Here is a 16,274-nt window from a genome sequence, read left to right on the forward strand (position 1 = left end):
AATGTATTTCTTCTGCAAAGGAGGTCCTGACTCCTCAAACCCAAATTACTCTTCAAATCCAAATCAATGCCTCTCCTATTGCTCTGTTAGACCACGTCCCCTGTCCCACCTCCAACTTCTCTCTAATGAACAGCCTGACCCAACCAGCCTTTCAGAAAGAGGGACCACCTCTGTCTTCCTCATTTTCATATTTCTAATTGCCAACACAACACATGGCTCACAGGAGGGGCTCAACTTATATATGATAAATAACGGATAAAATGGAAAACATTTAACACCAAAAATGTCTTTTTAAATATAAGCCTCCAATGTAAGTGTTAAACAAAAACTTCCAACACATAAAAACGAAGTCCCCATTTACTTTCTCACTCATTACAGAAAGTCGCAACGTGACTTGGGATCATCGCAGACTAATGAAACTTCCATTGAGAAGTTGTTGTTGTTGTTTATACAATAATTCCTTCAGAGGCAATTCTACAGCCCCCACTGTCCCTGGTCGGGTACTGTGCCTGTATGGGAACTCAGGAGCATCTGATGACTTAGATAATTCTGACCCAAAGCCAACCACCCCCAAGTAATATTAGCCGTGTTGAATTATTTCAGCATTCTAGAGGCATGTCTGATGAGAAGGCAAACACCAGGAATACTATTTTAAATGAACATAAAAATGAATGTCCCTGTTTAACTGTGGTTTTAAAAAGTTTGTTTTAAGTGGGGAGGGAAGAATGGAGGGAGCAGAGAGGATTTTTAAGGACAGTGAAAACACTCTTACGATACCATAATGATGAATGCGTATCACTATATATTTGTTCAAACCCATGGACTATATACAACACCAAGAGTGAAAATGTGGACTTTGATTATGATGCATTAATACACTCTCATCAATGGTAACAAATATACTAACAATGAGGGGATATTAACAATGGGGGGGGGCAGTGCACCTGTGGAACAAGGGGTATATGGGAAGTTTCTGTACCTTCCTCCTAGTTTTACTGTGAACTTAAAATGCTCTGAAACATTGTCTTAAAGATAATTGTCTTAAACACCAAAATGAAATGAATTTAAAAAACTTAATTTTCCTTATATTAAGTTTGGACATTTGAGAATCACGAGACCGCATAACCCCCCAAATATCTCCTTTACCAGCCCTCTGTGATGCTGTCTGCTGTGATTCAGTCACCAGATTGGAAATTTACTTCATTTGAGTCATGGTCCTTTCGTTTTTAATTGAAATACATCTGACATGTAACACTGTATAAATTTAAGGTGCACAGCATATTAATGTGACACATTTATATATTTGTACTTTGATGGCCATCATAGTGGTAACTAGCACCTCTATCATGTCGTATAATTATAATTTCTTTTTAGTGGAGGAAATAATTAAGATCTAGTCTCTTAACAAGTTTGATGATTATAATACAATATTGTTGCTTATAGTCACTACACTTTGCATAGATCTTAAGGAGTTATTTACTACCTGTTGCAAATCTGTACACTTAAACATCTGTCCCATCTCCCCACCTCCATCCCCTGGTAACCACCATTTTCCTGTCTTTACAAGCTTGTATTTTTTTAATTCCACATATAAGTGATATCATGCAGTATTTGTCTTTTCTGTCTGACTTATTTCACTTAGCATAATGTCCTCTCAATCTATCCATGTTGTTGCAAATGGCAAGGTCTCCTTTCTCACTGCTGAATATTTCACTGTGTGTGTGTGTGTGTGTGTGTGTGTGTATGTGTGTGTGTATACAGATCCCCATGTCCTATTTATCTATTCATCCCCTGATGGGCACTTAGGCTGCTTCCATATCTTCGTTATTGTGAATAACGCTGTAATGAACACAGAAGTGCATACATCTCTTTGATATCCTTTTTTCGTTCCCTTTTGGTATACACCCAGAGGTAGAATTGCTGGATCGTATGATAGACCTTTTTTTTTAAATTTTCCATATTGTTTGCTATAGTGGCTGAACCAATTTACACTCCATCAAGTGTATAAAGATTCCCTTTTCTCACATCCTCACCAACCCTTGTTATCTTCTGTCTTCTTGATCATGGATGCTCTACTAGTTGTGAGGTGATATCTCACTGTGGTTTTGATTTGTATTTCCCTGATGATTAATAATGTTGAACATCTTTTCATGAATCTGTTGGCCACTTGGTTAACTTATTTGGAAAAAAATTCTATTTAGTTCCTCTGCCCATTTTTAAATTAGATTAGGCTCTTTCCTTTTTCTACTACTGAATTGTATGAACTCTTCATATATTTTGGATATTAACCCTTTTGGATATATGGTTAGCAAAATTTTTCTCCCATTTTGTAGGCTGTCTTTTCATTTTGTTGTCTCTTTTGCTGTGCAGAAGCTTTTGAGTTTGTTGATTTTTGCTTTTGTTGTTTGTGCTTTTGGTGTCGTATACATTTGAGTTACAGTGTGTTGTGAAATAGTCAAATAAGAACCTCTGGCCCAGAAAGGTAAGACTGCATATATATTACCTGGAATAGGACATACCCATATTCCACATTAAGGTCAGAGTCAGCTGCATAGAGGGGAGTTCAAAGAGACTCAGGAGGCAATATGAGGAAACTGCTGTTCTAAGAAAGTGGGTGGGGTAAGATCAAGACAGTATATTTCCATATCACTGCATCTTTTTGCTTCAACAAACATTTTGTAGGGAGCAAGCCTCATGCGTGTAAATTACTTTAGTATGTGACCACACAATCCATCACCCTCCACCTTGTCCTCATTCTTTGTGGATCACTCCTTCTAAAAATTGAAAAAAGATTTTTTTTTCCTGGTTGAGATGATCAAGATAGGTGTCATGAAGGAAGGTGACATTTGAATTGGACAGATTCCAACAGGATCAGGAAAGATTTTAACAAGCAGAAACTGCAAGATAGCTTAGTATCTCTTTCTATGAGTACATGCTATAAATTCACAGAAATAGGTCCTAGAATAAATGCCTATAAAATGCCTCTGGGAATACATTACACATTTGAGATTCCTGGAAAATAGGTATAACTAAAAGGAAATGAGAAAGGAAAAAGAGGCAAATCAAATAAAAAATAGTATATACTAGTTGAAATTACTGAATATGCTTCTTTAAATTTTCAACCTCAGTAAGTAACAAGTAGGCTATTAAAAATGGATATTCAATGCCCCAAATAAATATTTATGAATGGAGAACATTTTTGCAAGATTCAGTTAATCCCCAAATTCTGGACTAAGTAACCCCACCACAGCAATTCCACTTACTAGGCACTTATCTGAGAAGTGCACACAGTCTTATTTAATCTTCACAATTACCTACAGGTTATGTATTATTATCCCCATTTTACTGCTGAAGTATCCAGACTTTAAAAAGTATAGACTTTCCCAAAGCCACAGGGTTGGTAAGTATCATTTCCTGATCAGGGAGTAACAGCGAACCATAAAGGAGCAGCCAGGGGTTTCAGCATGAAGTCAAATTTGCTTCTGCTCATTTTCAGACCTGACCTCGTGTTCTCAGCTTATATTGTAGTGGTTGAAATGTGAGCCAAATGATTTGGGGTTTAAATCCAAATTATAGAAATTCTTAGCCATATTTCTAACTTCTTTGCATCTTAGTTTTCCCATGCGTAAAATATGGGAATAATGACCGAGCCTAATGCCACTGTGTTATTATAAGGGTTACATGAGTTAGTTTTTAGAAGAATGCCTGGAAAATAGTAAGAACTCAATGGATGTTACCTTTCATTATTATCCTTTGGGAGCAAGTTTATGACTTAATTCTCTTCTTTTTAACTCTGTCATCTGAATTACCCTTTTGCCCCCCTTTTGGCCCCAGTTAACTCCAAGATATCCATTTCAAAAATATTTTTTAAAATACTAATAATGAGGCTAGAGATAGGTACTGCTAGGGGTCTACTTTAAGACTCATCGAATATTTAATACTAGTGAAAAATCATAAAGTATTACATTGAGACAAATTAGAATGTACTACTTTCTGTCTCTGGCATTGATTTTTTTTCCCTTTTATTCTGTCCCCAAATATGGGTCAATATCAAGTGTTTCAAGGAGTGCTGTTAATACCAATTATTGTGAGACGTGCATAAATCACTTCGGGTTATTTCAACTACATTTCTTTCTCTTAGGATTCTTCCACCGTTCTCAAGACACCTACACAGACCACATTACATTTTTAACCATTTGATATTATTCCAAATGATAGAACATAAAAGCAAAGCAGACAAGCACACATACAAAGATACAAATATAAAAGAAAACAAAACAAAATACCCTCCAGAAACCTCAAAATACACTGAATCAAAAACATACAAAATAAAACTCCTATTTCTTTTTGAGCTATTGATGAATCATCAAAGACAAAGATAACAACCAATCAATTTTCTTTGTTTTGTATTTTGGTCAAAGACACAACCTATCACGCTAACCAGATTATTTATGAATGTCTGGTATTGATGACTGGAGGGCCAGTTGAGATTCTGTATTGACCCAACAGAACTCTTACATGTTTAGAAAAGAACTCAACACAAATATTTTGCTGCATATGGGGACTCAAAGTCAACTTCATTTTGCATATCTCAGGACATAAATTATGGAAGTCCATCACCATCTCTATTCTCTTAAGATAATAAATGTGAAATGAACTAACGTGGGCTAGAACACACATAGTAAACACTCAAAGATGATGGTCCTACATTCCCTTTTCCTGTAATAACACATAAAGAATGTAAGCATATGTAATGGTAAAGCATGACAGCATAAGAATTCAAAAGGACACTAATTTGGGTAGTAGGAGTAAGTTGGGTTGGTCTCAATTTCTACGTCTGCAAAATGAAGCGGTTTTTTATTTTTTTAATTATATTGTTCTATACTGTAGTTAATTTCACAATCCCTGAGCAAGGCAAGCATTTTTTCACAAAAGCATTATACACATTTACTCTTAGATTGCAAATAGTGTAGATCCTACAAAACCAGTCATATCATACTATACCATTCTTGTGTATCTTTTGATTTAAAAGATCTACTAAGAATAGAAGGAAAAATATATCCAATAAGGAGCAGAACTGAAGTCTATGCAACTTGTAAGAATAAAGCACACTATACGTGTGTGTTTCATACACATTCTCTATGTATACAATACATATGTGAATATGTGTGTATGTACATGCACGTGTAGCTATATATTATATGAATGCTATTTTAAATTGGTAGTAAATAAAATATAAGCTTAAAATTTACCCTGGGGCTTTGTAAAGGCTCGCTCTAACTCAGCTACCCATTTGTTTACGTGTATGCACTAAAAACTACATGGATATTTCTCAGACTTGCTTAGTTTCCATAGTGGCATCTGGTATATTCTTTTCATTTTGTCAAACAATTCATATAGAAGAGCAAAAAAAATTTATAAGAAATGCCACTGCAAGTATTTGCCATTTATCAAGTAACTATATGCAATTGTACTGGATCTCTGCCTCTCTGAATTGTGTGTGTGCCTGTCGTGGTCACCATATGGTCCTTAGACATGACTGGTCTCACTCAGCATCAGCCAGAGTGGGTGGAGTGAAAAGTACACGGGCTACAAATAATCAGGGTTCAATATCAGGCTCTATCATTTAAGTAACTGTACGGTTAATGTCAGTTAAACAGCTTCACCTCCACTAGATTTTATGTCCCTATGTTTAAACGAGGCTGGTAATTCCACAGGCTCTCCTTAACACATTGAGTTGGTTTGAGTTATGAGGATGAAAGCATTACCCAAGTGCTCATCATTATTACAGTTGATACAGCATCCCAATGCCATCATCCCTTTATCCTGGGGCTGTTAGTTTCTTTCACATCAATTTTGTCCATTTAACATGCTAAATATTTCTTAAATCTCTATTTTCCTCTCCATCCCTACTACCACCTCACTACGGCAAGACCCTCACCCTCTGTTGACAGCCTCCTCCCTTTTTATGCCACTTAAAGCCATCTTGTAACAAAGATGCCGCAATGTTGGATTCCGAAACACAATCCGACCACGCTAGTTTCCTACGCTACATCCTAAAGTGATTCCCGGTCAGCTACAGAGTGAAGTTCAAGCTTTAAAAGGGCATTCACAGCCTACCCCAGTCCAACACCTGAACTGCCTCTTCAGACTTATCTCTCACCACTTCCATCCTCAATATTTCTAGGCACTACCTTAATGCTCTGCTCAGTAGGAGTTCCCTATTCCTCTTCACCTGAGGGCTATCTCCTACTTACCCGTTAAGAACTAACTTGGGAACTTTCCCAGGCATGGTTAATGGACCTAGAAGGCACTCTCACATACAAACTAATTTCCATATTATAATATGCTTATTTATTTATGTGTCTGTCTTTCTGGCTAAAATGTGAGTTCTTAATGACAGAGATCCTTTTTTTTCCCCTTTGTCCTTCCAGCACCCAAGATAGTCTCTAGCACATACTAGGCACATTTATCAAAAACACACAACTGTCTCTACTCTGAACACCATCTGGGCCAAAAATCTCTCTATAACACCAAGAAGCTGGAAATTGAAAATCATCACATTAAAACAATAATCAGCTAGAATATCCACATAACAAAGACCAAAAGAATACTATTCCAAAAGTTAATCCATTGCTCCTGTGTTTCAAAAGGCAAACTCATTACACCTAAATATTTCAGAGATAGTTTGAAAAATGAACTGCTTCCATTCAGCATATATACATAAAATCACATAGCAATTATTCATGGTAATTATGAGAAATATTTTATACACTTTAATTTGAATGGTAATAACCATGTTCGTAAAAAAATCTAAAGGAAAGACTGAAAATAATGTCACATGGGCCACACTGAGGGAAAAAAAATATTTTTAAATAAAGAGAAGATTGAAGGATCTTGGGAACTGAGCCAGAAACTATGCAGCAACTACAGTGACACATTAACCCTCAAACAGTAATTACCTTCCTACCACAGTTACTACTTGGAATATTATGCTTTTGGGAGATTGACTCAGAATATTTTACCAGATTCAGTAAAATGTAGCTGGGTCACAAATACTAGGAGAAAAAGAGAAAACCAAAAAAAAAAAAAAAAAAAAATCAATGATACAGTGTTTTTATTTTGTGCCTCCATTAGCGTTCTAGTTTTGTTTCTGTTCTCATTTGTTAATAATTTTAAACATTTCTCTACCCAGATTTGTGTCTTCTTGGCCTTTCTTTTTTTATATTCCTAGTCCCTTAATTAACTTCTTTGTGAGTCTTAATTTCTGAGCCCTTAACCAACATTTCTACTTTCTTCTGAGTTCTGATGTCACTATGTCACTAGTTGTCCTCTAAAAATGTGGCCATCTACAAGAAGAAAAAACATCTTTTAACGCAATATATCTGTTCTTTAGATTGGCTAATGATTCCCTGCTGGTCTAGTAAGTGAATTTGCATAATAATAAGCAATTTGCAAATGGCATATACAGTTCAGCTCTTCTTTTTCAGCCTTTCTGTTCACTGTTAAGTTTTTAAAATGCTTTATAATCATTTTCGTTTGATAATCATTCATGATAAAATGGTGAAATAGGTCAATATTAAACTCACTGGAATCTAAGCTTCTCAGAGATACTATATAATTAAGCTTTTATATTCCTTCAAGGTAGAGCAGAGGCTAGCCTCAAAAATACTGAAGACATTGGTAATAGTGTCGCTTCATAAATTTGCAGAGAACAGATGAGTTTGCTAAATCTTGAGTATGAAGCTCCCCTGACAGCCTCATCCACTCTGCATCTGGATTTGGATTGCAAGAATTCTTGAAACAGAATTCCAGACCCCAGTCTCCTTCACAGTTAAAACGATTCTGCTTTCCCGCCCAACCTCCACAACTAACTTCAATCCAGTTTCCCACTAATTCTGCTAATTCTTCTTCTGTCATGCATTTTGAACCCAACTCTTAGCATTAACTTGCCCAAACATCCTCCAAGTTTAAACCTATGTCACTTCACCTAAGGATGCTCCGTTCCACCACTTACACCATTCTGAAATGCTCTCTATATTAGCTTCTAAAATATCTCCTTTTCTTATGTGGCCGCCTTCCTTTTCTTTTGGGGTTCTTTCTCCCCTACAAACTCCTTTTATACCACTTGTTCCTGATGGGTTATATTCTGCAGGATGGTATATTTTGATCTTGTCTGTTCTCTGTCTATGCAATTCGGAGATGATCTTATCAACCACGACTGCTTCAAGCAGCACTACTCTGAAGTCTTTCACACGTCCATCTCTCCAACCTGGATGCTTCTTCTAAGCTGACACATAAGTCCCCACTGCCTATTAAACATCTCCAGTGGATACTGCATGAGTACCATAAACTTTACATGCCAAACCTGCTTCCTTCAAATGCTTCTCATCCTGAATCTTGGTAAATATAATCACCATCCACTTAGGCAACTGAGCCCCGAGTCCTGGAGTCATTCTAAAAAGTTCTTTGCTTCACTTCCCACATTCAATAAAATTCTATTTCTCCAAAATATCTGAGAAACTAACACGTACCAGATATTAAGCCAGGTGCTAGACATACTGCAGTAAGCAGGAGAGACATCATTCTTACAGAATTTACATCATATATATAATATATATTCCTATATATACATACATATGTAAAATGGGATGTGTAGATGTAAAGAGGACATTCACATTGCAATCTACATGAAAGACATTCCAAGGAGGGTGGCAGTGCACAATCTGTGTACCTGTACGTGGTAGTTCTGTAAATATGGTGTCAAAAGAACAAAAGTATCCACATTCATTATTTATTTTTTTAAACTGTATCTGCATTACTTTTTTCCTGGATTGACACAATAGCTGTCTACAAATTTTCTGTCTTTTTTGCCCCTAGTCCCTATTCTATTCATCTACTACAATGTTGCCAGAATAATCTGTCTAAAATTCCAAACTGATCACAACCTTATCATGCCAAACTCTACCTACAGGATACAACCTGAAGTCCTTAAACTGACCTACAAAGCCTTCATGATGGAGTCTCCTTAGGCTCCATTCCTCCACACACGTTCTCCACCGTGGCCATGCCACGCCCCTTGCAAATCTCCACGCCTAGTGTACTCTCTCGCTGCTCGGGGCCCCAAAACATGCCCGACCATAAATAACCCTCCCTGTCTGCCCTTCACACTCATCCCTGGCATCAGTCTCTATAAAGTCGTCCTTTGAATCATCATGGTCCCATGGGTGCCCCACCTCTGCTCCCTCATTTCACTCTGCCATATGTCCATCGTATTACTTTTGGAATCAGATTATACGTTTGCCTCTCTTTGCTGCTAGACTATAAAGCTTTGAAAGGCAGGGACTCTGCTTTGCTCATTTCATATTTTGGCTTCCTCTAACAGTACCTTGCTCTGCAGGAGTTTCTCAACAAATATTTGGTGAATAGATTAATTTGGGGGCAAATAGGCTACCTTGCATAATTATATCAGGTTCTTCCTCAAATACCATGTTATGAAGTCATACCTAGCTCGGAATGGCCAGCGGTTCCCTAGCTTAGGAGGCCAACTCACCCTCCCTCTCTGCACTCCAGGACTTTCACAGTGTCCAATAAGAGATTCCTTCTGAAAAATGGCAATCTTCCATTTCCTTCAATGTGTAAGGCTCACTTCCTGAAGGAAGCCCCTTTTATTACTTCAATAGAAATAGTATATTCTTTCTTAGAACTCTTCATGTTTTAACATGCTACTTGCCTATATTTTTGCTCAAAAACTCTTTTAGGTACATGTGTAATAGGGAGGAACAAATCTGACTCCATATTGGATCTGTTTCTTTTACTTTAACCTTTGTATTCTACTGCTTTTGCTACAAGTTTAAAAAATGTTGCCTATAGCCTGAAATGTACAGGAGAGCCCATTCTCAAGGCTCTGACCTTTAAGGGTATCACACTTTTCCATTCACATAGAGAGAAAAAGTTGCAGAACAGAGAACAACATTTGTCTCGTTGGAGGTTTATAGGAACATGGTGACCTGACCTACGTGGACAGCTGCAAGAACAAAGGATTCCTGCACCAAGAAGTTGTAACAACCAGCCACACCTCCTCCCCTTTTAGTATAAAAGGAGCCTGAATTCTAACTTGGGTAAGATAGTTCTTGGGGACACCAGTCCACCATCTTCTCAGTATTCCTTGCCCCAACACCTTATCTCTCAATTTACTGGCCTGTCATGCAAGGAGCAGTTCGAGCTTGGACTCAGTAACATATGTATTCCCTGCACCACGACTGTGCATCAGGGGCCTTATGAATAAAGACTCTTCTCTCGCTGAGTTGTCTCTACTGCCCAGCCACTGCTGCAAGTGTAACAGGCATTTCATATACCCTGTTTGGAGACATTCCCTCTGGATTCTGGTCCTAACATGCTACCACAACTATTCTTACGCATTGAATTATTTTTCCACTTCATCTGATCTGGTTTCTCAGCAGCGTCCATTAAAGCTGACCACTCTCTGTCTTGAAAGGAGGACTTTGCTTAGCTTCCCCTTCCCTATGCCCTTCTGATTTTTCTTCCATCTCTCTGGCTACTTCTCAGTCAGCTGTGGAAGCTGTTCTTTCACCAAACCATTCAACATTCTTCCTCAGAGGTGTCTCCTCCTCCCTTTGGCCCACTTCTCATCTTACTCTTTACATGCAGCTCCAATAATCTGCGCTTTTGATAACCCCATTTTAATAGAGGTAGACAAGTAACTTCATTCTGTTTAACGTACGCAAGAATGTGTTTTAATGAGCATTGTTCTTACAGTTAATCCTGAACAAGGGAGGAAAGAAGAGCAAACCACTGGGTAATTTTCAAAAAAGAATTTCACAGATATATAGCATGAGAAGGACTTTCCATGATTGTGTTTTATAAATACAGGGCTATGTGGAGGGCCAGAAAACTTAAGGGTTATTTTGTTCTGTAAAACATAACACAGTGACGCAGATCATGTCAGCGAACAGAAAACCATCTGCGCTTGTTTGATCTAGCTTTAAACCACCAAAGAGAGCACCGTGCATTTATCACTGCAAAAGTGGTAACAGCCTCCCTTAGGCAGGAGTGCTTAAGTATCTGATAAAGTCTAGTGACTTGCTTAAGAGAGGATAAAACAACACACCCTCAGGCAAGCAAGAGGATTTAAATAGAGCCAATTTAGGAAGCATAGTGCTTTAGCAAATTCGGAAATTAATCCAGATTAAGACATTTTGTTTTTCAGACCTATTTCAAAAGACCAATTCTACAACTCTAATTTAGAAGTAGGGGCAGGGGGGGAAGTCAAAATGTCTATTCCATAAAAATCTTCATGTGTTCCAAAGGCTACTTTCAAATATTAAAGTCATCAGCATGCATGATTTCAAAATGATAGAAATATAAGCTTATTTTTTTTTTAAAGAATAAATCACTTGGGAACGGGGAAGATTGTAATTTATTCTAATATAAAGAATCTAGAAATTTAGATAATACATCTGAAACAGGCTTCTCTCTTTTGTATAATATAGTTTATGATAAATTAGTCATTCAAGTAGTTATTTAATCTCTGCATTTCATCCACAAAACGGACACATTTCTTCTGTGTACATGAAGTCAACTACTGACCGAAGTCCCCAGGTCTCTAAAGCACGCTTGAGAATTTAATAGAAATTTTAGACCTACAGAATCTAGGACAAACTAGATAGTAATCTTTGTATAGCTCAAAATTGTGTTCTGAGAGCTAAACTTTCACATCTGAGATCAACAAACCCCAGGAGACAGATCCATATGATGATGTAAGTGAGACACATGAAATCAAGTGATTCCCTATATGAAAGCCACCACTTAGCCTAGAAAGATCCAGTTCATTCAGTAACTCCTGAAATTTATTCTGTTTATGTAATATGGACACACACTCTCTAATTACAAGTTTCTTGGTAATGTATTACTGGGATTTGTTTAAAATATTAGTGACCATAATCCTCATCTCTTGTATAAATATCTATTTCTTCGTGACCTTCATGACCAACTTCAAAATTCTCTGAAAATCGTAAACACGACCTTACCTTGCTTCCATTTTCTCTTGCTTCTCGTTCCATCTTGAGGTCAGAAATCAGAAGATTCTTATATTTGCTTTTCCCATTACTGCTGTGGTCATCTATTCTGTATTCCGATGTCAGCTGTGCTGAGAGGGGACTGTCACTCAGGTTCAGTGGCTGCTCGTCCTGCTCCAGCCCAGTTTTGCCGTCACCGTTCGAGTCTCCCATCTCCCTGCTGTGTGTTCCCTCTGAAGCAACGGAACTGTGGCCCAGAGGCTCATTGCCATTAAAGCTCTCTGCAGCGGAATCATCTGTTGGAAAGAAAATTTTGTATTTGGATTGTAGTTGATATGCTCTTCAGTTTCTGCTTCAACTAGCTTATGCTGAGCTCCTCTCGTGTGCTTGGCACTGGGCTAATTTGTGGATAATATGTAGTTTATCTTTAGCAATAAACTTGTGAGGTAGCCACTACTATTTTTACTCTGGTAGGCATATTAGGCCCAAGAATTGAAGGAAAATAATTAGAAGATAAAATAAGGAGAAGATAAAATAAAGAAAATGGTTCAATCTCAAATGTAATCTCAAAGAAGGGTAAATTTTAAAAAATAGAATAAGATAATTGCCAATTATTTTGCAAATAGTTTTTGTTTTCCAAGTGAGACTAACCAGATTGGGTGAAAATTCTCTCACGAGAGCATCTTCCGTCCCGCTGGTGGGGTATATACTGGTACGAGATTTATGGGCATTTAACATGCATCTAAAACATTTAAAGTGTTAGGAAACTTTGCTCATGTCACTCCTAAGACTTTTAAGCCTAAGGAGTTTAATCACTGCATGCATCTCCGTGCAGGGAAAAAGACATTTAAGCCAGTGCTTATAATACAAAACGTAGAAATGATATAAATTATCAAAAATTTGGCTTAAGATATGTTGGAATGTTTACAATACTATGGAATTAATCAATATTCCCTTTCAAAAATACGGGAAAATGTGAGTCATGAAGTACTAAACGGAAAAAGTTAGCTACAGAAGGGTATGGTCAATCCAACCCCAATTTTGTGAAAGAAAACACAAACACAGAGGGAAAAGACAGGAGTTGTAGTCCAAAATGTTCATATTTATATCCTCTTAATTATGTGGCACTGGATTTTCTAATATTCTTTATTATCTACTATACATATAATTTATAATATATTATAAAATATATAATTAAATACATATAAATTTTCTAATAATAAACATGAAATAACTGCAGAAAAAAGAGAGAAGAAGCAGAATGAAGGAAATTTTTCTGGGTTGAAAATACATAATAACCTTATTTAGAAGAAAATATATCAATGACAATTTACTGACAGTAAGAAACACAGTTTATCTAAATAATAAAATCCTCTTAACTTTATCTTTATAATTAGGATAAGAATTTGCTATTAATTTTAAAGAATTATGATGGACAAAGGTGTCAAATCATTTCCTTTAGGGCAGGGCTACTGATGAAACCACATAAATATTAGTGAGCAAGAGTAATAATACTCAGTGATTTCTTTTGTGAATTTTTTGTCTGATCCCTGATATTCTCAAGTATGCTTTCCTTTTGCAGGGTGCAGTGAAATATCCGATACCTTCTAATCAATTAAATTCATGGGAATCATGTTTACGTTCCAAAGGAGGACTATAACTCAGCCTCATTCACATTCAACAAACGTTTACTGAGTGCCTATCCTTGGCCAAAAAGGGGTTAAATATTTGGCCAGGAGAGATCCTGGAGGCTTCAGTGAATTCACAGATAATTAAAAGAGACAGAAAAATAAGCATGCAACTAAGATACAGAGCAAGTAAGGAACAAGGGATAAAGACATCATAGAAGGTTTTCTAAAGACGGTGGCACAGGGACTGAATTCCAAAGGAGAAGTAAGCCTTAACCAGGTGAAAAAGTTGGAGAGGGGTGTTCCCCACCCAGAGATCAGCAGGTGCAAAGTGACAGGGAAAGAACACGCAGGGCACATAAGACTAGAGAATAGAGAGCAGGGCGAGAGATAGAAGAAAGAGAAACCTAGAAAAGGAAGAAGAGAAAGGACTGGGAAGAATTTTGTGTATCAAAGAGCTTGGATTTTACTTTGAGAGCAAAGAGAAGTAATTTTAATTTATTGTGGGAAGGGATGTGAAAAAATATGTTTTAGAGAGATTACTCTGTCTTTGATGAGAACAGTATGAAGGAAACAAAACAGAAGCTGGCAAGACCAGTGAAGAGATCTAGAAATCACCTAAGGCAGCATTATTGAAAGTCAAACTAAAACAGCAGCAGTGCAGAATAAGAGGGGACGACTAGAAAAATCTGAAGAGTAGGACAGCTAAGATAGATAATAAACAGACAAGGGTCCAGGATAAAGCCCAGGTTTCTTGCTCCAGTGAAAGAAAGAAAGAAAGAAAGAAAGAAAGGAAGAAAAGAAAGGAAGGAAGGAAGGAAGGAAGGAAGGAAGGAAGGAAGGAAGGAAGGAAGAAAGAAAGAAAGAAAGAAAGAAAGAAAGAAAGAAAGAAAGAAAGAAAGAAAGGAAAGAAAGGAAAGAAAGGAAAGAAAGAAAAGAAAGAAAGAAAAGAAAGAAAAGAAAGAAAAGAAAGAAAAGAAAAGAAAGAAAAGAAAGAAAGAAAGAAAACAAAGGGCATTGAGTTTAATTTTCAGCAAGACAGTATTGTTAAACAGTTTTCTAAAACTGTTTTGTGAGCAAGTTAAAATACGTTCACAGGGCAAGATTCTACTTTTCAATTACTCTTTTTATGTACCCATTCAAAAAGACCTCATGGGGAGAGAAACTAAGAGAATTTAGGAAACTGGTGGTAAAAGTGATAATAACATGACACTTTCCATAGCTGTTCATTTCAGAATTCAAAATTACTCTCAATGAGAATGATCTGTATAAGTAATTTTCAATTTTTATGGACATTCTTCTATGCTAAATTGTAGCATGGTTACACTAATGTATGAAAAGTCATTTCTCATTTAAGTTCTTTCTAAGAAAGTCCAAAGAAGAGCATAATGGGCGTATTCAAGTCAAATTATTTAGTTTATGAAGAAAACTGTGATTTTACATTTGTGTACTAGAGTCCTTTAAAAAATAATAAAAATTTCTTATAAGAAATTGTTATCAACATGCTAGAAGAATGCATAATCCTATAGATACATTTTAAAACTCAATTTACATTAGCACAAAACAACTCCAATATCTATTACATTTAAAAATTAAATGTGTGAGATCTGTTTCTTTAATCTGATACCATTTATTTATTTTTTAGGTAAGATAAACATTATCATTCATCAGGAACATCTTTAGTAAGAGTCATGTGTTTATAATTTTGGTATAAAGCATAAACCATAAAGGAGAAAATATTTTTAGACAGAGTGGTTCACTCCAGATGTTACCAAGGTAACTAAATTCAACAGCTTTACATATTTCACTCCTGAGTAAATCAGTATGTTTCATGAAGAACAAATTAATGATTTACTCATTTGTATCAAATACATATTCACATATTTCTATCTCGTAAATGGTAAAAGGACCAAAAATCCCTCGTGCTGTTGTATAAATCAAAATTTAAAACAAAGTTTTTGACGTCTATACTAGAAAAATTTAATGTAAAGAGGTGAGCAGACATTAAACTGAGGATATGTTAGCCATTTTATCATCTAGTTTCATGTAGCCACATTAATGGTTTTTATTCTCTCTTCCTTATAAGGTATTTTTTCAGAATTAAAACCCACAAATCTCAGATTCCTGTTTATTGTTAACATTCACATCAGCTTATCGCTTTAAAGGGGAAAGCTGCTTCCTTACCCAGCATAGTTTGCTCCATCCTGAGTGGCTGCTGGCGTGTGGGTACCGGGATGCTACAGAGAGTGTAGTGTTTACATCTGTACGTGTGGCCTTTAAGTTCACGGGCCCCGAAGGATGGTGCTTCTCTCCAGTTTCAGCCCGGGTACCAGAGCACTGGAAGCAAAAACTCTGTATCTGAGTCCCAAGGCAAAACAGCACCTGGAGCTTTGGAAATTAAGACTGCCCAGGGTGCCTAGCAACAGAGGAGAATGTGGAACAGGATGACAGGTAGTGTGGAATCTAGTGACATCAGGAGGGCAGCTGGCTATCTGGCCTGTGTTTGGGCTGAGGGTCGGGCTGGGCTGATGGGATGAACTTAGTGTTGTGGAGAGGGCCGTCCGAGTGAGCTTGGCTGTGGTTCTTGTCTGCAACACTCAGCATGAGC

The 16,274-nt window shown here is 36.9% G+C and overlaps 1 protein-coding gene across 3 annotated transcripts in view; it reads right to left on the minus strand.

Moving 5' to 3' along the window:
- The window catches only part of NOL4 (nucleolar protein 4), a 241,090-nt gene that overhangs the window by 94,928 nt on the left and 129,888 nt on the right, over window positions 1–16,274 (minus strand). For all 3 annotated transcript variants that reach the window (XM_074352219.1, XM_010946869.3, XM_074352220.1), the window contains one exon: window positions 12,051–12,334. In XM_074352219.1, the coding sequence (XP_074208320.1) occupies window positions 12,051–12,334 (284 nt within the window). The remainder of the gene's footprint in view (window positions 1–12,050; window positions 12,335–16,274) is intronic.

This window comes from Camelus bactrianus, chromosome 24 (genome assembly GCF_048773025.1).
Source record: "Camelus bactrianus isolate YW-2024 breed Bactrian camel chromosome 24, ASM4877302v1, whole genome shotgun sequence".
In the NCBI taxonomy this organism is placed as follows: Eukaryota; Metazoa; Chordata; class Mammalia; order Artiodactyla; family Camelidae; genus Camelus; species Camelus bactrianus.